The 25427-nt window shown below is 43.2% G+C and overlaps 1 protein-coding gene across 2 annotated transcripts in view; it reads left to right on the top strand.

Moving 5' to 3' along the window:
- Positions 1-3215: 3215 nt before the first annotated feature.
- The window catches only part of BCR (BCR activator of RhoGEF and GTPase), a gene marked incomplete at its 5' end in the record, with an annotated part of 92092 nt that continues 69880 nt past the window's right edge, over positions 3216-25427 (top strand). The window contains 2 exons of one of the 2 annotated variants that reach the window (XM_080628519.1): positions 3249-3504; positions 3652-4761. In XM_080628519.1, the coding sequence (XP_080484645.1) occupies positions 3249-3504; positions 3652-4761 (1366 nt within the window). Of the gene's footprint in view, positions 4762-25427 lie in introns of both variants that reach the window. The other variant, XM_080628520.1, reaches the window with a different exon arrangement.

Here is a 25427-nt window from a genome sequence, read left to right as displayed (position 1 = left end):
TCATGAATAAATCTGTCTCCCTGTGTCTTTTTGGGTTTTCATCAATTAGAGGTTGGTCTATGGAGTACAATATAATGCCCTGGTGAATGAATGCTATAAACTCCTCTATGTATTGCATCCTCTGAGTATATGAGTTAGAATGAAGTCTTTGGCAAGTTGAAGTTATAGCAGAATCTGCATTTGGTAGTAGAGATGGTTGCTCAGTTTCTCAGATTTTTGGCCAGCAGGTTGTTCTGGCAGCAAGAGATTGCCAGTCTCTGAATTCTAAGAAGGAGAGTTCAAATTTTTCTAGGTTTATAGAATGTTATAGGTCATATTGGACTTCTCAAGTCTTACTGGCCTTATCAAACTCTACCGCTTTGTGCTACAAAAAAGTGGTTTCTCAATTTCAGCCACAGATTAATCAGAAATTATGTTTTGTTTTCCTTTAAAAAGACTCATCTTATGTTCTACCTTTTGGTTTTGTTTGGTTGGTTGATTTTGATTTATTACTTACAAAATCTCTGCTTCTCTCGTGTGGGAACATGCTGAAGAAAGAGTTTGTAAGTGACAGCTCAAGAGATTTTCAGACTCAGCTTATTGGCTCCTCTTTCCCACAAGAGGGAGCTCGATAGTCACTGTAGTACTACTTGAGATTCGACTGAGAAGGGCTTTGCAATCAGACCGGCAGAGGGTATGTGCTGGGCACTCTTCCTGTAGTTTAGGCTCCTCATCACAGGATTCTCAAGTCTCAAATCACAGATATGTGTTTACTACCATAGTTCTAATGAAATTTTGCCTCCTATTAAAATAAGACTCTGTTGAATGCATAAAGCATTCAACAAAAATTCAGAGATCCCTTTGATTCCCACTGGAATTTCTGATGTTGTAGTATCTCAACAGATAAAGAGGGTATAGCTGTTTCATAGTATAATTCACTAAGAGTTGTGTGCACACAAAGGTCCCTCATCCTGCCCATCAGAATTCTTATTCCCTCCAGAAAGGGCAAAAATCGCAGAATAGTGAACCCAAATTGAAAAAAACTCTATAGACATGGAAAATCAGAACTGAGAGACTTCAGTAAAAGTGAGGTATGAATTCAGAACATAGCCCTGTGATATATTTGTCCTTAAGTACAGTACAATCTTAAACTTCATGTTGCTGGGAATACTTTACATGTCAAAATTTGGTTGTTCAAGGCAAACAAATAGCAGACAATATCAATGGTGAAAAGCCAATTAATTTTATTTCTGTGAAAACTGAGTTTCTTGAAAGATTTATAGAGGTATTTACTAAACATACAGATTTTATTGTGAATTAGATTATAATCTGTTTTCCATATAGGTCAGCCAGTGCCTTTTGTGTGTTAAAAGCTGAGGAATCAAGTGCAGGAAAAGAGATTAAAACCAGAAAACAAAACCCAAGAGGGATGAACCCAAGACTGAATATATGATGAGCCATTTGTGATATGTCTGAAAACACTCAGAAGTATTTTGTTTGGCATATAAAAAAGCATGAAGAGGAAAAACTGATTGATGGGTTCTGAAACATTACATGTCTCAAAGGTAAGAGAACTGCTCATGTGAGCTTCTGCTTTTCGTTCTTATGGGATTTTACTTGTTCTTGCTGGGGTTATGTCCCACCTTACTTTTTAGTAACACATGCCAGAAAAGATATACTTCACCATAGACATGAAAGAAGTAAGTTTATGGGGGGATATGAGGTGTATATAGTGCACTGTCTACTGTCATCCAAACGGGGAAGATGGAACTTCGGGTGTAATTGTTACCACTTTTTCAGAGGTTGAATTAGTACATGGAAAAGATGAAGGGCTGTACTGTCATTTCAGGAGTGATATTCAGCAGGCAGGCTTGTTTAAATCATCTGCCACCCTTCAGCCGGAGCTGAGGCATGGGACTCACACCTCATTTGTGGGACAAATTATTTGGGCTAGGATAATATACTGGGCAAAAGTGAGAAAATGCCTGAAAAAAGGGCACAAAACAGCCTGTATTGTTGATATCATCATTGATTTTGGAGTACCAGTTGTCCATCTCAGACATCCAGCTTGTCGTTTATTGGCAAGGAATAGAGGACTTACATTAGTGGGGAAAACGTGACCTTTGAAGGTGAGCTGCATCAATGCCTGGGGAGAGTGTTGCTGTGAACACAAGACAGAGTAGAGACTTGCTGTTGTTACACATAATATACGGATGTATGGACAAGAATCGATACTGCTTTGGGCACACATCCCTGTGTGCATGCTGTGTTCTTGCCCATGCTTAGGTATAGCTATGTGGGGATGCTGGAGCCCACGGCCGCAAGCACAGGGACAAAATCTACAGCTCTCTGCCTTTGTCTCCGTGGCATCCGTGGGGAAGGGCGCAGGGCCAGGCCCCGCAATTCAGCGGGGTCTCGCGGGCACGGCCTTCTGCTGCCGGCCCGGGCTGCCCCTTTAAGAGGCCCCAGCGCCGTGTCAGCCGCTGCGTTGGGCTCTTCCCTCTCCTCCCCTTCCGCAGCGCTGCGATTCGGGGCGCCGCCGCCAGAGCCGGGCCGCGCAATGGGCAGCCGCGGGCAGCTGCTGTCGTGCCGCCAGCCGCCGAGCCGAGAGGGTTCTCGCGGGGCCGCAGGGCGCCCGGGCACCGAGGGGTAGCGGCGGAGTTCGCCGCGGGACGGGCCGCCGCCTCGGCGCTCTGCGCGGGGGTTCCGGAGAGCGTGTGCGCCCGGAGCACAGCACAATAGCCAGGAGGAGGAGACAGGGAAAGGGGCAGGGGGAAAGGAGGAGAGAAAGAGAAAGCACAACACGGGGGCTGGCAAGGGGAGGACGGAGCAGAGGACTCCCCGGCGTGGCTGCGCTGAGCACCGTGCCCGAACGGCAGCGGCAGGAGGTGGGTGGGTGGCTGGGGGGAGATATTTACCTTCCTTCCCCCGCCCTGAGCCTGCTCCTTTGTCCACCCACTTTGAAGTGCTTCTGGGATCGCCGTGGTGGAAGCATTGTTATGCGTTAGCAAAGGATCAGGCATGCCGGGGAGAGAGTAGCGAGTGCACGGAGAGGCACGGGCCGGCAAAAGCTGCAAGGAGACGGGGAGGAGAGGCTGCTGCGAGGATTGCTGTTTGCCTCCCGGTTTCCCTGCATGGACCGTGAAAGAGACGCGTTGAGTTGACCCTGCCGGAGCTGTTTCTGCCTCTACATGTGAGATCCAGTTGTTCTCTCCAGCTATCTCTCTCTAGCCTCCTTCCCGTATTCACCACATACTCCTGTATGCAAAATGGTGGACCCTGTGGGGTTTGTGGAGGCTTGGAAAGCACAATTTGCAGACTCTGAGCCTCCTAAAATGGAGCTGAAATCTGTGGGAGACATTGAACAGGAGCTGGAGATGTGCAAAGCATCTATCCGGAGACTGGAGATGGAGGTCAACAAGGAGAGGTTCCGCATGATTTACCTGCAGACTCTTTTGGCAAAGGAGAAAAAAAGCTATGATAGACAGAGATGGGGTTTTAAACGTGTTTCTCAGTTGCCTGAAGGTGGTGCAGAGCAGCAGATCCAAGACCTGCATCATCAGTCTGCTGACCAAGATGAATATGAAAAAAGCAAGTCACACCACGGGGAGGAAAAGTTCAAACCGAGGATACCCTCTCTGCGGAAGCTGTCTACCCAGAGTGATGGGTCAGACCTATCGCCTTTGGACAGCCCCCATCATGTAGAGGGAGAGCAGGACAGGTGTAAGTACTATGGTGAAGAGAAACTCAAGAGAGTTGTAGAAGATATGGAGAATCGCTGTGATACAGATGGCTCTCCTTCAAAACACAGATCAGCTTCCACTCGCAGGCTAGTGGGATCTGCTGAGAAGGAGGCATCGTTTGAACCTATCTCTAAGGAGAGAGGGAACAGCACCAGTGTGGCAGCCCTAAGGTCCAATTTTGAGAGGATTAAAAAGGTCAATTCACATTCTTCTGGAGATAACAAAGATGTTGTTGAAAAGCCCTTTTATGTGAACATGGAGTATCATCATGAGAAGGGTCTAGTAAAGGTCAACGATAAAGACGTCTCTGATAAAATAAGCTCCCTTGGTAGCCAAGCCATGCAAATGGAACGCAAAAAGTCTTTGCACTCCCTCCCTTCTAACATGGTACCCAGCTTCACCGAGTTCCAGAGGCCTGCTTATAGGGGAAGGTCCTCAGAGAGCAGCTTTGGTTATGATGGAGAATATGAGGATGCTGAACTGAACCCCAGGTTTCTCAAAGATAACTTGATTAATGCCAATGGCAGCAACCGCTCACCTTGGCAGCCCATGGACTTTCAGCCGTATCAAAGTATCTATGTTGGTGGAATGATGGGGGAAGGAGAGGGAAAAGGACCTATTCTGCGAAATCAGGGCACAACTGATCAGGAAAAACATCTCACGTGGCCCAGGAGATCTTATTCCCCCCGGAGTTTTGAAGATATTGGAGGAGGATATACTCCTGATTGTAGCTCTAATGAGAACCTCACCTCCAGTGAGGAAGACTTCTCCTCAGGGCAATCCAGCCATGTCTCCCCCAGCCCCACCACTTATCGCATGTATCGGGACAAAAGCCGTTCCCCTTCACAGAACTCTCAGCAGTCCTTTGACAGTAGCAGTCCACCAACCCCCCAGTCTCAAAAACGGCACAGGCAACAGCAGATCATTGTGTCTGAGGCTACTATTGTGGGCGTACGAAAAACAGGACAGATCTGGCCAAGTGATGGAGATTTGCCTTCTGGGAGATGTCACCAGGACAGCTGCTTCCACGGGGATACAGGTGGGTACCAGCTTTTTGTTTAGTCTTATAAATGGTTTGAAATGGAGTGGAAAATAGCGTGGTGGAGGTGAATGGAAGAGGTTTTTTAAGTGACCCTTGGTGAATTGCTCTAAGGGGGCAACTGTTTAATGTGAGAAGTTTGTGTTGTGGTTGTCCTGTTTTGGGAAGGTCCTGTAGAAGTACCCATAAGACTGCAGGAATGCGGATTGGATTCCCAGAAGGGTTGATTCAGGCTTCTTTGAGAGTATCAGTGGAGTCCCATGTTAATCAGTTCTTTAAAGTTTCAATGTGAACACTGAGGTAAAAAGGGCCCAGAACTGTTCAGCATTCACTACCAGATTGTTCCCTTCCTCTTATCCTTGCACTGAGTAGTTAAACTACCTCAGAGGTGACAGTGTGCCAACATGCTACAACCTGAGGGTTTTGCTGGAGCTTTACCAATAATGCTTCTGTTCCCACAATCTTGTTTTTTGCTGTCTGTATTAATTGGAATGCTCATTTCTCCCTCTGTCTCATGTCATCCTTCAATTAGAGCTGATTGGAGGTAATGATTGTGCAACCCTGTTCTTGAAGCTTTCTGCTGTCACTAAGTGAAGGGAGAACTTGGAATATTAGGAGGCCCTGGGGGAGAGCTGTTAACTTAATTTCAGCAGAGTCAAAATCTTTGTTTGGAGAAGAATGGGCAGTGTTTGAACCCATGAGCTGTGCAGGTGTGTCTGGAGAATCATAGTGGTTTATAGTTGGTGGAAGAAGCAAACAGTGAACTCTGTTGATTCAGATACATTCAGTAAATCTATGTGGTCATCTAAATTTACTTAGCAAGGCACATAATGTAAATAGGATCTAGTGCTAACACCAGAAGTCTCCAATGCAGTGGAAAACATTGTGTCTCCAATGCAATGAAAACCAGTCAAATCCAGGAATGAAAAAAAAAAAAAAAAAAAGCATGATTGTTTTGCTAGACTTCTAGAAGTGAGTTATCTTATTGTAAGTTTTCTTTGTCCCTTTGAATCTGTCATTTTAATAAGGGGCTAACATGTGATTTGTCAATGTGGCTGAATTCCTGAATAATAGGTGAATTGGGAGGTCTATTAGAGATGTTACTTTCTCAGGTTGTGTGAATTTGGTCTACTAGCTCTCAGAGGAGGAACTTGCTGGAAGGAGATGCCTGCTTTTACTTTCCCTGTTTGTTGTTGGTTTTGGGGATTTTTTTTTGTGGGTTTATTTTTGTTGGTTTTTTTTTTTTCCAGCAATACTTTCGAGAGCAATGATGGAGAGCTCTTCCCTGCCCTCCCTCCATCCTTACATCCCGTTGTATTATTGGAAGGCTGTACAGTTATAGTGGATGTTCGCTGTACATGAAACCTCAGCACCATGTCCTCACAATGACTTCTTCCTAATCAGATTGTATATACATAGTTGTTTTCTATCTGGGACTGCTGCATTCCTGTTTGGTTCTGTGCATATATCTTGTGTCTTATGGGTAGTACTTGCGATGCAGGGGAGAGGCTGGATCTTGTGCTGGTTTAAACTGAGCTGCAGCCATCTGTCTCTTCTCTTGTTTACAGATGCTCTTTAGATGACTGGGAAGCCTCCTGGCAGCTGCAGTTTTTGCAGAAGGAAACAAAGGGGCAAAAATAACAAAGGTTGATAAAGCTTTGAGGATAAATTCAGCTTTCAGAAAGGCAATAGGTAATTTTTGTTTTCAATAATATAGGTGGGATGCAGCCATAAAAGAAAAAAAGGCTGCTGAAAAGTCAGAACAGTTACAATTCCTGGTTGCATTGGAAAGCTTTGTGTCATGTTCCTAAGGATGACCACACCATTGCAGGCAGGGACAGAATGTAATTGATCCACCTTCTGCTTTCCTCAGCATAGTGGGTAAGATGGCAAGCTTAGCAGGAACTTTCACCAGATGGCTAATCATTACTGTCTTGCACATTAGCTGGTGGCAACTTTTTGCTTAACTAAAAAGGCTTATGCTTTCAGGACTGTGTTTCTGATTCATTCCTGCTGAGCATCATATGACATGAATTTTCTTTCTTTCCTGATTAGGAAAAAATTTGATTTGAAAGTAGTTGGCAGAATCTCTTTTTTGTAAAACAAGCAAAAGGCACAAGAGTTCACTGTGTGATTAGCTCCTGGCTACCATTCCCAAGTAGCATGGTCTGATGCAGGCTGTTCTTCATCACCATGTGCTATGAAAGCTTTTCCTGCACCTGTGGTTCAGTCACTGGTCTTGCCAGGCTTCCCTCAAGTTTTGCTTGAACAGAGAGTGCAGGTTTGAATCACAGCAGGTTCTGGCCAGCCTTAATGTTAATTAGCTGCAAAGTGGGGCTTGTCCAATAGTATTGGTCTTCTTTGTGCATTCAGATTTTTATATGCTGTTGGCTTTGCTTTTCATGACTGGCCACAATAACACTGAGTGTGGTGTGGATGGGTGCAATATGAATTTGTCTGGATCTGCCATCCCAATGCAGCTTGAACTTGGCCAGTGGACGCGTGCTGTTTAGTCCAAATTCTTTCCTGAGTTCATAGGCAAGTGATAATTTCCTACTTTCATATTACCAAAAAGGATTAGAGGAGGTCACCTAATACAAGTGAATGGGATCAGGCCAAAAATGTGAACCTGGGTTCTTGGAGATGGGTTATCAAAAACCTTACATCAGATTGAGGTAGCAGGCATTCAGTTTTTTCCAAGGAGCAGAATGAGAGCTTCAGGGCTGAGATCTGGTGATAACCGTACTTTCTATTAAACGTACTTAATGGAGCCCAGTTAAAGATACCTGTTAGGATTAATTATGTATCACTAATTTCCTGTAGTGGGAATAATAATTAATGAAGATCATGTCTTAACTCTGCATGAAGCTCGAATATTTTTACTATGGAGGAAGAACAAGATTTTTTTAGATTTCTGTCAACATTCTGTTCAACAGTGGTGGCAGAGACAGACACTAGAGAAGCCACCCCTTGTGCATTTCTGCTTGTAATCAAGAGGAGAGTTGCACAGTGCTGTTATGCAGTGATGAGGCCTCACAATGGCCTCAGTTGGGTCAGTTTTTTAACTAGTAACAGTTTGTTAGTTGATTTGCTCCTTGGAGTTGTGCATGGCCTTGTAGCTTGCTTCATAAAATCAGGGCATGCTCTCTTACAGCTTTGTGTGAAATGAGTTTATCTATCTGCATAACAGCATGGAAACTCTATCAGGAGTCCACCTACATCATGTTTAGCTGCAAAGCTGCTTCCTTAAAGGTGCCCTAGTAGTGACTTCTGTTCATTTGAGAGGACTTGATAGTGCTCTCCAGAGTTCTTTCAGGCTCTCCCTCTAGAAAGTTACCAAAAAACATTGTGCTTAAAATAAGGTCAGTTTGGGATATGTGTCATTTAATTCCATAAGTTTTACTTATTTTAGCCTCTACTAAGTGTGGGAGTGCGCCTTTTCTGAAGAGCATGATGTGTTCTCTGTATTACTGGTGAGTTTGATGTAGACAGAGGAAGGAGTGCTGGAATTTATCTCTGCATGTGAACTGCAGAACTCAAAATTGCTGTTACCTCAGCTGACCAGAATGCCATTTGAAAGTGCAGTCTTACTTAGAGCTGGAGATTCTTCAGTTTCTGTATGGCTTAAATGCTTGACCAGGTAGGCAAGCAGCTGAATTTCCTGCCTTTAAGATAATCCTTGACATAAATGAATTTAAAGCCCAAGAAATCATGCAGTATGTCATCATGTAAGGACATTGTGCTGTCTCAGTTTCTGCAGGGGTCTGTTCCTGAGTTACTTGCATGTTCTGAGATCTTGGACAAGTTTCTTCATTCTGTACTTCTTTAACCCCCTGTTGTATTCTGTGGGTTTTACAAGATGCAGTTTGAAAAGTGCTTTGCAATGTTTCACTGGTACAAAGATAACTCATGAGGCACTATGCTAGTGCTGTTGCTGCTGTTTAGAAATACAACTTTCCTTTGAGCAACTGAGGCAGACTTCAGTCCACTGTGTAGTGAATCTTCCTTCTGAGGATCTGAAATGTAGGAGTTTTCCTCATGTGCAGCTCACTTGTTAATTTAAGGACTGTTGGACACAGGTCCTGTCCTACGGGTTTGTGAATTACACTTGGGCAAGAATTTTCTCTGATGTTTGTTCATTTTGCATTCTTAAACATGTCTTAATCCTTTGCTGTGATGATCAGTGGATTTCCTGGGAGCACTGATGACAAGATACTAAGTGCCACCCCCCTTGTTTTCCAGAGATTTAGTGTCTTTGAGATTATCAAGCTGCTAGTGCTGCCACTCACCTCTTAGTCTGCGGGGGGGGTGGGGGGTGGGTGTTAAAAGCTCACCCTCTTTCTCTGCCAGATTTCTCTTTCCCTCCACCTGAGTTTAGTTGAATCTATGGAGCTTCTGCTCTATGGCCTCAGTGACTTTGGTGGACTCTGCAGACCTGTTTGTTTTGTGCCTTCTTCCACAAGCAGTTGCTAACTTTTACCTCAGGCCCACCATAAGTAATGGTATGCAGAGGGATTTTATTTTTGCTTTTCTTAGGTTCACCCTAGGTTATGGAGTTTCTGCACCCCAACATTCAGGTGCTTCTGCAATCACAAAGCACCTGCCTTTGAAAAGAGAGGGTAAATCAACTCTTACTAGTTGTCTGATGCTGGCAAGTCCTGGAGAGTGCTGATGTCACCTGATCTGTGTAAAGCTCATTTTCATGGTCCACAATAAAGATCAAAGTGGGTCTGGCTTTCCTATGGAATAAGTAGACAGAGAGCTGTGAATTCTGCACGTAATGGTCTAGGTAGAAAGCTGCATGTCATCCCTGCAAGATTACCAACAGTTTAAAGAGGTTTGTCTGGCACTAGAGCTGAGCCCACTCTGTGCAGCTCCATTGCTGTGTGAGGGCCTACCAGGCAGGAAGTGATCTGTGGCTGGGCAGGTGAAATGTAATGCCAGTGCACACTTAAAGTTTGGGAGTCTTGTAGGAACTCAAGACTAGGATGAAACTGCAACAGAGCCATATAGATATCTATGCAGCATTCATACGGTGATGATCACAGACTAGAATGCTGTTTTGTATGCTGAAAAAATTTGACCTAGGGGATTTCAGCATGCGGATTTCACAGAGCCGGGGCTAGAGCACATAAGCGTTGCAGTGATTGCCACACCAAAATGATAATGCCTTTTGTTTGAGAAGGAAATGTGTAGGCAAGTGGAACTACAGCATTAAGTTTGTGGTTCAATGAGCTGCTCTTATGGTCCTTGCTGACTCTGTTCAAAGTACTGAAAAAGAACTGGTTTATGGCCAAAGAAGTTGAACTGACAGTTGTGTATGACCTATGCATCCATTCTGCTTCATAATTGTCAGCCTCTGTCCAAATGGTTTCAAAGGAAAGCCACAGAGAGGTTGCTGTTTTTACAACATTTTGGTCCTGTCCTAAGAAGTGGCAGGGGGAGTTGGGAGCATCCATGGACTTGCTCCCTGACCCTGTGCACTGCCTCCTTGAGGGTGGGGGCTTCTTTCTAGGTGGCTGAACAAAATATAAGACAAAGAAGGAGTAGAAAAACCTCATGTCTTGGTACTTTTTGCACTGGCTTCCTCTCTGGATTAGAAAACTTTTCAGCTGTTTTTCTCTTGCAGAACCAGAGGTGAGCAAGGGAGCAAAGAGCTGGGGATGGGGTTGAGCATGGTAGAATTGGTTAGGCTTTAGAACTAATGAAGGGACTGGACTGGTGAATGAAACTAATTGCTGTGTGAAGGAATAGGCAAACATGAGGAGAAGATGGATGTGTCTGTAGGTTGGTATAAGCACTGACCATGGCTTAAAAACCTTCACGTGTGGGTTAGGAAATGTTCATTTGAATTAGGCAGCACACTATAGGTAATGACATTGACTTAAAACAATTGTTTGGGAAGGGAAGGGTGATTTATAATTCAAGTTTGGCTCTGCAGCCTACCTGAAAGGTGGGCCAGCAAAGGAGACAGAAGCCTTTGAAGGTTTGGGCCCCAGTGACAGCCTGGAGACAGGTCTCTATCTTCTGGTTCTAGCACATTTAGCAGTTTGCTTTCTAATGCTCTCCCTCTCTCCCCAACCTCTTAAGGCTAAACAGTTAATTGTGGAGAGCAAGGGGGACCTGTATTTCAGTTTCAAGGAATTTTGGAGGTCAGTCCATAAAGGTTAATGAGGTGAGACTTGCAAAAGCTGTTTGAGGAGAATTGCTGTATTTCAATTACCATAGGGAAGCATATTGCTGTTCATGAAAATCAGACTGTTGATTGGAGGCACAGGTTATCTGGAGCTTGCTTTCCCCCAGAGAAACCAAGGCTAGCAGGGTTTTTTGACTGTCTCCTCTTTGATTTGTTCTGCCTAGTCACTTAGGCATGGAAAGAATAAGGACCCAGTCCTGCTCTTTCCCTGCTGAAATGTCATTGACTTTTGTAATCTCTTGCTGGTGCATGTATGAAAAGAAATGGTGTTCTGGTACAGGCTAAATGGCAACTTTGCTGTGCAGAGAGAGGGATAGGCTGCAAGTGACAACAGAAATGCTGGCATGGGTTAGTCTGGGTGAACTGCAGGTGAATGGAGTGCTTTCAAACCAACAATTTGAGTATCTTCAGTTACACAGCAGGGTTTGGCTAGCTCACTGACAAGAAAATGGGCTGCTTTCCTGATCATATCTTTAAATTACATGTGATGTGAAAGTAACCATAAGCTGTAAGCTGTAAATAAACCCTTGCATGTTGGTCTGTCTTACTGCTGAGGCAATTCTAAAATCTGTAACTTCTCTAAGCTTGTTTTGAGTTGTACTGTATGGGCTTTATACAGTAAAACTGTCCAGTGTAGGACTAGTGTGATGCATTTCTGTCACAAAATCTGATTGTGGTTTGCAAATTTCCTGTTACTAACATAACGAAAGCATGTTTCCCTTTTGTCTCTTCTCAACTGCCCAAATGGTGCATCTCAGACCCTTTCTTAACCAGGTTATGGCTGATGCAGTAATCAGGTTATTGCAAATGTAATTGGAATCTCTCTTTCAGAGAAAGCTCTGCCCAAACATGGCAGCTGGAGCTGAGGTGGTTGATCATGAATGCATGAGGAGTATGTGTGTGTGACTCCACAATGATTGCCCTGTAGGAAAAGTGAATTAGTAAAGTTCAGTCTGCTGGTTTATACTATTGAATTGTTCCTTTTGGCTTGGTAGGTCTTTTCCTAGTTGTTATCTTCTGTTATTTTGTTACTTGCAGTCATTTACCAATCCTTGTCACTTTTAGGGTTTTTTATCTATTTTGTGGAGGGAAGAATTCTCTTCTAGGGAGAATAAATCCACCACAATCTTCCTTCTTTTAAAAATAATATATAGCCCCCCACCCAATCCTCTTTTGAAGCTTCTATACAGATTAGGTCTCATTGTGAAGTATCCAAAAGCCTCAAATTATCTGCAGGTCTGTGAAATCTAGGGAGCCAGCTTTTGCAGTAGTTACTTAATAGTAAGCAACTTGTATGTTTGGACTTTGCAGCTCCTCTGTTGTTTGTGATCTGTGCTTGATGTGTGAAGTGCACTGAGCCTTGGCTCACTGTCTCTGTTTACTTCTTCTTAAGAACTTTAGAATATTTTATGCTCAATACTGAAATGCAGCTACTTCTCTGAAGGGATGTATGCCAGCTGTTATGTTATCAGAAATTATATACTCTCTTGGCTGCAAAAGGAGTGCCAGTTTTGAACCCACAGTCTGGGTGAGGCTGAAGCAGGCTGTAGTTGTTGAGGTAGTCTGAAAAATGAGAAAAGCCAATCCACACACAAGGCCACAAAAATCGCCATCAAAGCCCTCAGTTACCTACAGTCACATCTGTGTGTTCTTTTAAAATGGGCCAGCAGCTTCCTAGAATAATCTGTTCTGAAGAAAAACACGTCATTCCCTGGAGCATCCGACGTGTCTGAGCTGCTAAAAAGTAAATGTGATTGGTCTGTTGTCACTAGGGAGGTGTAACATACAAACAGAGAGAACTGTATCTGCTGCAGCCTGCAATTACATAGCACGGTATGATGTTGCCTAGGAAGATGGTAATGGCTTGTCAGCCTGGCTGGGCTCAGGGTTTCCCAAAAGAGATTAGATTATGGTGCTTAGTATGAGCCAAGGCACAGAAAAGCATGCCTCTGTGAGCATCCAGCTGCCTCAGTTCATAGCAATCTTTATTTTTGCTTCTTGCAAACCTTTTTCTGCTCTTGAAATTTTTGTGTAGTGGTCTGCATGACATTACCATGTGATGGTTCAGAAAATAACAGACTGAGAAAGTGAGTTGTTTACTGTTGGAAGACTTCTGTATGTTGCCCCCATCCTTGCCCTTCACCTCTTCTGCATGCTGCCTCCTTTGTTTGAATCCTTCTAGTTTCAGTGTTTGAGTGTAGGAGCTCTCTTCCTTGGGTGTCTTGTGTACTTTTGCTTTACATTCTCCTGAGGTGGTTATTGGACCTCTCCATCTGGTAAGGATGAAATCACTGTCATCACTGAGAAAACATAGTAATGCCTCGATCTGGCAATGTTCTATCACTGTCTTTGAGGAAATCCTGGTATAGGGATTAATGTATTTGTCTTTGCTAATTGTGTGAATTACTTACTTGAATTTGTGGTTTAGCCAGCATAGACCGTCCTGTAGTAAACTTATATTGCAGTTCTCCTGTCTAAGCCTAATTGTGGTGAATACCAAGCCCAGTGCTTAGCTGTGATTACAGGTGCCTTGTATAGGTGCATCAGTGACTGCAGTAGAGAGCAGCATGTCTCACAGTCTGTTTTTTTGCTTTACTTTTCTTGTTTTTCTTCTATAAAAAGCTGATGAGTGAAATCTGAATTGCAAAGAGGAAAAAAGCGTGACATGGTATAGTGTTGATGAAAATACATTCTTCAGCCTTGAGACATGCCTCACTTCTGTGATCTAATACTGATCACCCATAGCTCCTGGTATGGAGTAGATGGGTATCAGGAGGAGAATGTTTTAGCCAAGTGCAGAGTATTGTCTCAAAGGCACTCTTGGCTTTCTAACACACTCGGACAAGCATCTCTGCTCACATACACATGCTCCTTTGAGGCCTTCAAGAGCTGTTTCTGACTGTGACAGAAAACTAGTGTATGTTAGCAATACATTGGGGCTGACAGGTGATATCTGAATAATTGTTGGGGTTCTGTTTTCTGTAAGTTCTGAGGAACTTACCCATAGGAATGAAAGATGCTGTGAATTGTGTAACTGGTTTGGATGCTCCACGATCTTCTGTTGTCATATTTTCTAGGAGACCTGTAATTGTAATGAGACCAAAAGCCAGATGTTGCATAGCAGAACTGCATGATGAGAATGTATCTGATCAGATAGAGGGCTCTGGTGTGAGAGAAAGGGGACTGTGTGTAGTCCTCCAGTATTTTCAGAAGTGCTCACCTCAACAGTGAGACTGGGAGCTGCTTGCTATCTTACACTTACGGAACAGTTAATTTTTTCCCAGGACAAGGGTCTTTGGCAGACCTGACTGATGGTCCTCATGCGTTTTTTGGTTATAGGTATAAAGAAAATTCCTTGGGTTTCCTTTGGTATTTCATGTGGAGTAGTGAGCTTCAGGCCTGCTTGCCTTCTGGAATCGTGCGCTGAATGACAGTAGTAAGAGACTGATTGCAGTTTTGAGATTGTTTACATGGTCTGATGCTCTTCTCATTCAGATGAGGGCTGGGTTCTGCTTCATGCGAGTGCAGGAGCTCTTGTATCTTATGAATTTATATCAGGGTATATTGAAGAAAATTATTTCCCACTTTCCTGTATACCTAAGTGATGTTTGAACACACAACCCAGAGAATGCAGACCTGTCACATTCAGTCTTTGGAGAGGCACTTCCTCAATTTGGTGGGCTGAATTTTGTGAAGGTTGTTCTAAGCAGAGCTGAACAGTTACACAAACCCATAAGCCTTTCCCTTTGCAGTTGTTGAGATACCACACTGCTTTGTATAGAAGTTATTTACCCACCCTTGCACTTACCAGAGTGTTCCTGTGTTGCTAAACCACTCAGGGTTCTCATCAGGAGTCTGGAATAACGAGCAAGGAGGAAATGAGAAATCTTAGTTAATTCTGATTGTTTTTCCTTTATTTTTTTTTTCCCCTTGAATTATTATTTTTGTTTTATTTGACAGTTGGGCTCACCAGTGGCTACTCTTGAGAGATGTACAGTTATCTCAGGACAGACTCGATCAGGACTTGCTGATGCCAGGAGATTTCTTGTGACTGCTGCTGTAACTGAAGCTCCACAGCACTAGCTGTATGTTTTTATAAGCATACATGTTTGCATGTTATATGGGAACCAGAGTTTCCCAGCATAGCTTGATTTTTGAAGTGGGCTTGATCTCTGACTTCAAAGGAGCTGATGGGGTTTTTGCAGGCCTAGGTTATAAATGTTTTAAAACTTCCATGCATGCAGTTCATGCTGCCCACTTTCAGTAGCAATACTGCAGGTGTGGTTGCGAGCTGTCCTTGAGTTATGCTGGGCAGGCAGTTCAAAACCAATTCTGTTTTAACATTTCTCTTACCTTTTGGAGAACTGTGTTAGCTGCCCATATGTACCTGTCATCCGTCATGGATGGGTGCTATGGAAACAGGAATACAGTTGGGAAAGCATTTTTGCTTTATTTAATAATTCTTTGTCACCACTCTGTCATCTTAAGAGGCAGAAAGGCAAGATAAGTGATAAAATGGTGTCTTCAGCAAAGCATAGGATACCCTTTTGGTTTTTTTTTTTTCAGTTTGTCTAGTCCTCTGAGGTAGGATGCTGTCAAAGTGAATTTTGTTTGGGTAGAGTTTTTTAGTATGCATGGAGGGAAAAATATGTCTGTTACATTTTTAGAGTATCTGAGACAACAGAAGAAGATGCCTTCCGTTTAACTGGGCCATCATCTGCAACAAGCTGAAGTTCTGTTACACCACCATGGGATCTTAGCTGCTGGAATGGGACTGACTTGTCATGTTTGTATTCAGCAAATGTGCCCTAGCCGTGACCTTGACTACCCTAAAGTTATTCAGGCTTGAGCACTGACCTATACATAATTCGTTGTGGTCTCGCTGTCTGTGCAAACTAAAATACATACTAATGTACTCTTAGCTCTGCTTTGTTTTGTGCTCCATATTCAAATGCAATAGAATTTATACTGCAGATAAAGGGTTACTCAACACAGTTAGTGCCTGTCCTCCATTTCAGTGCTCGTATGAAGTCTCAGTATCTGCACTTAAAGCAAGGAAGGAGACTTGATTCTGTTATGTAAATGTGTTCCCAATATATGTGTGCACAAGAAGAGGGAGAATTTTTGAACTTAAATCCTTCATTCTGTATGTGGGTGTTTTAGGCTGGCTTCAGTTTGTGTGCAAATGTGCACTGAGGAAACGCTACAAGCACCAATAGAAAGTTCCACCTAAACTTTTTAACAAGCCTTTTCTTGTCATTAAACCAACAGCTGCTTAAGAAAGCATTCTGCTGCTAAAGCTGTTTTTCCCATTAATGGGTCCTTGCCATGTAGGGCTGATCCACATTGCCAATAGACTTGTTTTAATAATATTTGATAAGTGGTTGTTTTGTGGTTGTGTTTTCTTTCTCTGTAAGGAGACCAATCACTTGCAAGATTTCTTTTCAAACATATGTAAAGAATGAAAAGTGGCCTTTAAAGGAAAACCAGCCTTGAGTTTATATCAAGCTTTTATCTAGTCATTTGCATGAATAAATTCCCAAGTGTTTTAATGGAGGAGTATGCAGCTCAGGCTTTGGAAATGCTGAAGCTCAGGCTTCTAACTGAATGTGGGTGACCCCTGGTATCCTGGAATCCAATTTGGTGCATTTTTCCTGAACCACACTTCTTTTACCTGGAAAATTGATTAACATCCTCTATATGTACATGTAGAAACTCATTCAGTTTCCCCTCTAAATAATTAAGTTCAAAATCTGGGTTACATTTGCCTGCCTATGGCTGTGATTGCTTCTGCTTATTGTTGATCTCTCTTTTTTTGACTTTTATTTGTTTAAAAATTGAGGCAAGGGCTGCTTTATCTTACCACATGGGTTGGGATGTGTCTGCCAGTATTTTCATATTATGCCCCTTGAGGCTAGGTCTTGATTTAAGTTGTATTTGGCAATAATGCTTCATGCTGTGGCATGCTGCCCTCTCAGTTGTGCCAGCAGCTGTTCATTTGGAGGTTCATGCCGAGAACTGGATCAGGGAATTTATCTGTGGTGTTTGGTTGGGTGGTTTGGTTTTGGTTTGGGTGTTTGGTTTTGGTTTTCCCAAGTCAGATGCTTTGTTTCTGCTGTTGGGGTGGGGGGGGAAGTGTTAAGGGCTTGTTGACGTTTGAAATAGCCTTTTTTGTAGAATAAATCTAAGTGAAATGCTAGGGCTGGAAATAGGGAAAGATACTTGCATCTGCTCAGAGAGAGCAGATGACATCCTAGTCTGTGTGACTGACTCCACTTACAGTAGCCTATGTAAGTACTTCATGTTTTTAGTGATTACATCAGCAAATACATTGACTGTTTATGGCCAGGAGTAAATTGAAAAGATACACTGAGCCCTTTTTACTAAGGCTCAGAAAAGCCTCTAGCTTCTGCCAAAAGATTGTTTAGGTCATAAATCATCTGGAAGGAGGACTGTATAGATGTCAGGTCAGCACAGCTTTTAAAGGAGAGCAGATGACCTTAAGTAACTTGCATTCAGTTTCTAGCAGTGTATGTGTGCACGTTCATGGGCTAAGAGTTCTTTTTTTTATAATGATATAGTTACTGTAATGAGACATCTGCAATGTTACATCTCACAACTGCATAGCATGCCCATATTTTCCCTTGATGGGTGTCTTTGGGGAAGGGGAGTTTTGGACATTTTTTTCCAGGCCTTTTTACACTTGTTTGCTTTGAAATAGCAAATGTCATTATCCTGACCTAATAGTGCAAGTAAGACTTTTGTCAAGTAGTGTGATTTGCTTAAAAAGCTTGGTCTAGAACAAAGCTTCATCAAGGACAAGGGTCATCAGGAGAAAATAGAGGTGACTTGCAGCAGTGAAGCATCTTTACACTTTACTCATTTCAATTTTATTTAGGATGTTTACTTGACTCCCAGATAAGGCTTCTATTTTTGCCTGTGATTGCTGGCTCTGCACAGATCTGTGAGCTCTTGTGACTTCACCCTGCTGAATTCCTGCCTGTATAGCAGCCAGGTGCTGGATTTCTGGCTTCCAGCTTCTTTTGCTCTTTCTGTTCCTGTTCAGTCCACAAACATTGAAAAAAAAATGCCCCACCCTGCTGACTCATTGTGCCCAGAGCTCTCCCTATATTCCTGAAATAGGATTAATATCTGAGGCAGCTGGAACAACTCAACAGAAATGGGTCTGGTTCTCTTCTGCTGAACCTTTTAAAAGAGCTGTTTACTTCTCTTAGGCCTGTGAGTCTTGCCTATGCGCTCTACAGGTCTCAGCCCCAAGGTGGTTTCCTTATCTCATACTCATTTAAAGGTCTCTTGCAACAAATACAACTGCTGTAGAAATCAGCTGGTGTGTAGAATAATCCTTTCAACAAGTTTATTCTGATACTCTATTGGGTGTTTAAGTGGATTTAACTGCATCATTTAATACATCCTTGAAGATGGTTCCAAATGAAACCTGCTGCTATCAGAATCTGTCATCTGTCTGCATACCAAGTGCGCCTGGGAGATGTCGGGCAGTACCGTAAGCAGTGGGGAGGGGTTGCTATTTGTAGGGGAAAATTAGGAGTAGCAAACCACTTAGGCTGTTTAGTGTCATGCTGCCTACAGCTTTGTCTTTCAGATAACACTCAGAATATCTAGTTGCTCTGCAAGGACTTAGAAGAAGTTATTTCCCTGTTACCAGGGCAAACTGTGTTTTCTTCTCCACCTTACACAGTATGCAGCTGGCTGGTGGCTCACCCCAGAGACAGTTGTGCTACTCTCTGTCCTTTTAGCTTCTTTTCCTTTGGGATCAAAAGACTGTGTGAAGGCAAATGTCAATTACTAATTCTTGGTTTTAAAAATACACAAAGTGACACACATTTTCTCTTGAGTGAAGTAAACAGCAGTCGTCTGCCTCCTGTCAGCATACTGTGCAGCCCTGTCTTAATGTCTGGGGTTCTGAGCTCTTGCAAACAAGTGCATCCTGCGAAGGGCTGTCTTTGGCAGTGAAATAGTCAGCAAAATGCCTGGAAAAGAACATTACAACCTTGAGCACAGCCCTTTGGAATGTAGCAGGTTCCTGATAAGGCAAAAGTTGGGTGAGTAAATGTTTTTCAGGGAAGCAGGCCTGTAGAAAGAAATAGTGCTAAAGATGTTGGGAGTCCTGTCTTTAAAAAAATCTGGGTTCTGTTTCAAGTGTATTGAAATACACTTTTAATGACATTAAAGTATATGTGAAACTTGTGAGTAGGGTCAGTTATTTGCTTTTAAGAGGATAACTTGTCATTCTAACACTACAAACTACTGTTTTGGAGGTTGGCTTATAAAATGCGGATAGGGCTCCTATATCTGTGTAGGGAGTAGGGAGGAGAAAACAGGATCTGTAAGACTTTCTGCACAAGAGGGGAAGGATACACACTGTTAAAACTGGGTTTTTCTTTCCAAGACAGGAACTATTCTTGCACTATTGTAGTGCTATGGGTTTATCTGCTCTTGGGATGTGCAGGTGTGTCAGAAACATGGATAACTCTGAATAGCCTGTTCATCCAGAGAAACTGAGGCTCTGATAATTCCAAATGAGGTGTCCAAGATCATGTACAGATGATAGGTATGGGTCTCAACCCTGAACTTTTGTTCTTGGTTCTAGAATTTAACCGCTAAGGTAGTCTTGACTAAGTACACCTCATCTCTGAAGTTAGGTGGTAACATCAATGCTAAATATGTTTTATCCTGACTTGTCTCTCTGTGGTGGTTAGATAAGTGTGGTTTAACTTTTGTTTTCACCAGTTCTGCTTGAGCCCTGCAGTGGATAGGGCCTAAAGGGAAAAGCTAGTTAAATCCACGTAAGTCTTATCTTTCCATTATTACTGCCTTTCTCTTGGCTTATTTCACAGTTACTTGAATGATGAAGAACCATACTGGTGACCACAGCTGTTTTATGTAATGAAACAAACATCTATTTTTTAATTACTAATGCATGTAAATGAACTGAAGCTGTGAAGTGGTTTGTGTCTCATTACCAGACTCCTTACTAGGAAGCTCTCTCCAAATGTTCCTATGGCACCTTGCATAATAAAATCCAGGGGTTTCGCTTCTGTTCATGTGCTGTAGTGCAAGCAACACTTCCTTGACCCATTGTTGTTGTTAACTGTATGATACTTTGCAATACAGAAATTATGTGGCAGGAGAATATTTCGGGGAAGTTCAGCCTGTTCTCCCCCTGAATTTGCTTAAGAAATCAACCCAGCCTCTAGCCTGCAACAATAAGGAGATGCGAATTAACAAAATTCCAGTTTTCCTGTGCTACAGGACTTGATTTCTGGACTAACTGGCTTTTCTTATTTACATTGCTCCAAAGGCAGATCTTTATGTTGGGTTTTTCTTTGAGGGCACTTGTTTTGTTTTTTTGGTGTGGTGTTTGTTTTTTAACTGCTTGGAAAGGTGCATTTACGGTAAAGGACATTTGTGTTTCAGATTGACTTACTAACCAGTAAGTTCCTGCCAGAACAGTACTCCCCCTAAATTTTAAAGCCCTCCAGGTAGGTCTCATTAACATTCTCTTGCAAAATGAGTGAGAGAAGCTGGTATACTTACTCAGCAAAGGAATGCAACTGTATGGGGACTGTGGTATACCAGAGAAGCTTAGAAATTTTCAGTATCTTCCTTGCAGCAGCTTTGGCCAGGTTTTCACTGCCTGGTGCTGTTCGTACTCTTTGTACCTGATTGTTTGGTTTCTTTGTGTTTTTTTCTTTTTTCCTTTTCTGTGTTTTATTTCCAGAGCTCCTTTACTGGTTGCTCTGCTTGTTCTGCCTCTTAAGAAGAGCTTAAAAATCTTAAGTTGCTAATGCTCTGAATCAGCAGCTCCTTAAAATGGTCTTTGTGGTGAGTCTGTTTACACTGCTATCAAGAAATAAAGTGGTACTGTTCAAAGGAAGAAGAAATACCCAGCCCTCAGGGAATGCATCATCTGAGTGAACAGTACCTACACAGCTCTCTTGACTTGCTTGTGAATAACCCTGCAGTATTAAGCCCTGAGTGCACCTCCTGTTACTCATCGTAGGCTTTTAATCAGCAGAGTACATGCACGGGCATCAGTGTGATAGGCTTCCACAGTGGCACAGTTTGCTAGGGAGGGCTAGACTCCTATTTTAAGCGAGTGTTGGTAGGATTCCTGCCCTTCCTAGTGCAATGGGAGAATTTGATTTCTGTATTGGGAAATTGCTTTTGTCTTCAGGGTTGGTTATTCTCCCTTTTGCCCAGCTGTGCAATCTGAGCCATCAGATACTGAGCCTAGGATCTTGTGATCCTTTGCTATGGTTTTTAGTTGCTTTTTAGTTAATCACCAAGATATATTCACTTTGCAGTACAATAAAATTAAGCCCCATGCTTGGGAGCAGAAATATCTTCCTTAGAAGATGTTTCCTCAGTCAGCCTTTCTCAGATGCTGGCTTCCCTCTTCCTTGACAGAGGTTTTGATTGTGGTGGTGTTCTCCTTTCCTAGAGTGCCTTTGACTATTCGAGTCTCTCCTGGTCTTCTGTTTGTACGTGCCATCCATGGTTCAGTTTCACGTGTGATTAGTTCCCTCTTTGGTGTTGATCTGTCTGTCCAGAGCTTAATTAAACCCTAATTGCTTTCTGATAGTTGAATAAAGGATCCTTTCTGTTTATGATTTGCTGCTGCACAAACCCACACTTGCTTATTAGACTAGCTTATTTGAGCCATACCCTCAGCTTTCTTCAAAACCCAAATGCATTTTGAAGTCTCTGTGTCCCTGTCTCAACATTTGCTTTCTTATCTTTCCCTCCATCCCCTAGCCATCATCTGCTGTTGGTACAATACACTGTCACATTTGGGGCAGCCCTGCAATGTGACTGGGAGGGAGGAGGGTGAGAAGGTTGCACCTGTAGTAGCAGTCTTGGGAAGGCTGTGCCTCATGTGAATAGGAACCTGGGAACTGTTGGAGGGGGTAATGGACTTGGTGGGGATGCTTCTAACTCCACCTTTGCTAAAATGGTTCTTGTTTATCCTTCATAGACAGCATATGTGTTTGAGAGTCTCGGGTGTCCTTTTTATCTGATGCTTTCCTGCACTGAGGTGGTGGGGACACAATGTCTGTGAACCAGCAGCCTAACAAGAAAAGAGTGTGTGGGGTTATTGCTCTACTTTCATCTCTGAAAACTGCTGTGGCATCATTTCTAGCTACAAGATATAGGCAGGGGCTTTCCAGAACAAGTTGTTCATGATCCAAAATGGACCAGCCAGAGGGAGAGTAAATAGCTATCGCAAGCTGGGATGAATAGATTGCCTGTCTGATACATCCTGAAATGTCTGACCTGTCAAAGCTGTCAGGATCTGGGAATATGCTGGAGGTTAAGCCATATTTACATACCATCTTGGAGGGTGTGTGAGAGGTGAGGTTGAGGGGGGAAGAGATGACATTTAATCCTTTGCCTGCTGAACCGTAAAGGTTTGCTTTGTGTTGCTTTGCTCCCCTGTGCTTCCCTCCTACTTTAATGGCTGTGATGAATGACAAATGGAGGCAGAGCAGTGAAAACAGGAAACATAATCCCTCAAAAATAACTGGTGGGAAAGGGAGGGAAGAAACTGTAAATAAAGGAACCCCTGCTTTCGTGGGGCAGCTCACAGAGCAGCTAGTGCTGTGTCAGGCAGAATGAGCTGCTATTCTCTGAGGTTACTGAGGATCGTCTTGAAGTCCAGGTAGGGAGAGGATAGCCTAATAGTAGGGGAGCAGTGGTCTGCCCTGTGTTGGTTTTGTTGTTTTAGTTTTGTTTCTTTTTGGAAAGAAGGTTTAGAATCACTTGTCTTGACTACAGTGTGAGTTTTGGAGATGTCATTTATATTCACATAGGCTGTAGAGGCCCTCAGTTCTCTCTGGCTGTGAGAAGTGAGTGTTGCTTCTGTATTGTCATTCAGTCCTTTGAAAGCAGAAGGGGTGGAGAGGACTGCATTAGCTATGTCTGTAGTGGGGCAGAGCCGTTTGGAGCAGTTAGGGGCTGCTCAGCAGGTGCTGTTTTGCCTCATCCTCCTCTCACTTTGCTAGCTCTGGACCCTGGTCATTGATTGCTACTGTGTAAAATGGGATGGGACATCCAAGGTTTTGTTGCACACCAGCAAAGTTACTGTTTGTAGGGAAGTGGACAGAAAGAATTGTGATGGATACAGCAAAAGCCTATCTGTCTGTGGAGCATTTTAGGAGGCATCACATTGCTGGTTGGCAAGGTTGAAGGCTCAGGGGTACTGCAGAACTCAATAAAGGGTGTCAGATAGAGACACATACTACCAGTTCAGGTGGTTTATCTTGTAATTCCTTTCATGCCATAGCTCTCGGTGGATGCTGGATGGAGTGTCTTCAGTGGGAAGTTCTTGAGGTTGAATGAAAGTGAAAAGCCAGGGAGGGGAATCTCGAGACCCCTCTTATGCTGTCTGTGAATAGGTGCTTAGATGAGTACCTGTTGGATCAGTGAAGTCTACTTACCTAGAACTGGTTAACGGGTCTTCTAAAGCATGCTCCAGTCCAGACTGTCCTCAGCTCCTAGTCATCTTGCCGAGGACAGTCTTCTGACTGCATAAAGTCCTGTTGCACTGTAGTACAGACTGAAGTGAATGGGATTCCTTTAGTATGGCGTGGTACAGTGGAAGTAAGTGGGGCCATTGAGGGGGAATATTTTGCCTCTCTGCACTTCTGTCATCTTCTCATGGAAGATGAAGATGATGATTTCCTTTGTAAATTGAACTTTACTTAATGCAAAGGGAAACCAAATCCATGCCTAAACTGCCTGTGGGTGTGTCTGAACTCCACCCCATGGCAAAGCTTGTCATTAGGAACTGCCACAAGTACTACAGAGCTCTGGCTGGGTTCACTTCTTCCAGTTAACTTTGGTTCAGATGCCTTTCCTGAAGCATGATGGGCATGTTTGGCTGTTTGGATATTTTGCTGGATTTGTTTGTTTAGTTTTTGGGTTTTTTTCAAAGCTGTAGGGTAAGAGAGTTTCAGCAGCTGTATAATATCTCCTATGTAATAGCTAGAAGGAGAAATTAAGTTACGTGGATCAGTACTTTGAGCCTTTTGTTCCAAAGTGGAGCCTGTGTTAATGGAAGAAGTGGTCTCATACCTGTGCACATGAATTGCTGGGTGAAATTTGGTGGCCAGTAGTTGCATGGAATATGGCAGTGACTGGGACGCTGCAGAGTCTGAGCCCGGTGAAGCGATATAAGAAGGGTAGGTGAAAAAATGGATGACTTCACTACTTATTTCCTGTTTTCTTAATGACTTGTGTTGGTAGAGTTTTTATCTATAGCAGTGTTTATTTAACTGTAAATAAATTTGCGTTAGGGAAATTTACCTGTGTGTATTTTTAGTGATTTTCAGCCACTACTTGTATGCTCGTAATTTTCGTAGAAGTTTGATAAATACCATTTGGTATTATAAAAACATTACAAGCTCTTGTGTTCTGGCATTTCTGCTTCCAGTCTTGACTTCCTGAGAGTACCACTGCTTATGTATTTGTCCTGTCTAACCCCTGTTAATCCAAGAGTTTAGTGCTCAAACTTCTGCTGCGTGTTTTGCCTCTTAAGTTTGCCAGGTACCTGCAGAAAACAGCTGCCAGACCAGCTGCCAGCATTGAAAACCAGAAGGTGCTGTCAGAGCTGAGCGGGTGTTAATCACCTGAGCTGTGCTGTGGAGTGGAACTCCATGCTTGCCTTGAAAATTGCAGGGTGGGCCTGAGTGTGATGTGTCTGGATTTGAATTTCACTGCTTATGTGAGTTTGAGAGGAATGGTGATTGTTCAGCTAGGGGAACACAGAGAACCAGAGGAAGGTGCAGAAAACTTTTCCTTTTACTCAAGTAGTAAGTGTTATCTGAGCATGTTACATTGATTCTCCCATTGTCCCTCCCAAGGTTACTGTGCTAGTTTTGCTTACCATTTTCTCTTATGTTTCAAGGACTGAACTTGGAGGACTACTGAACTGTAGCTTTTCCTGCTGCTTAGACTGACTTGCTGCTGCCACCACTGTCCTAACTTCCAGCTGGGGTCTGCTGAGAGCTTTGACCTATTCAGCTGCTGCACCCCTTCTGCATCTTTTTAACTTGCCACTGGGTGAGATCCACCTGTTGCCTGTGGTATGGAGCCTGTTGCATGCCCCACTGTGATATCTCTTGATGATGGGGCAGGACAGCAGCATGCCAGTGTTCACATAGTGCTCCATGGCGTTTCTGCTTCGTCCCACTTGTGAGGCTGGCTGATGGAAGGTGTGGGTTACTGTGCCTGTCTGAGATGCTTTGTCACTCCTCTCCTTATCCCAGGCACAGTTGTGCCTCACTTCTCCTTTATTTTTTAATTCCCCACATTCTCCAGCCTTAGGTGGACTTGGAATCCCCTCAACGTTAAAAATTAGTCCTCAGAATCAATAACTGCAAGCCGAAAGGAAGGAGAGGATGTCAATACATGGGCATCTGTGTGCTTG

The sequence above is a fragment of the Psittacula echo genome, assembly GCF_963264785.1.
Source record: "Psittacula echo genome assembly, chromosome: 13".
In the NCBI taxonomy this organism is placed as follows: Eukaryota; Metazoa; Chordata; class Aves; order Psittaciformes; family Psittacidae; genus Psittacula; species Psittacula echo.
This window is presented reverse-complemented; position numbering and strand designations above follow the sequence as displayed.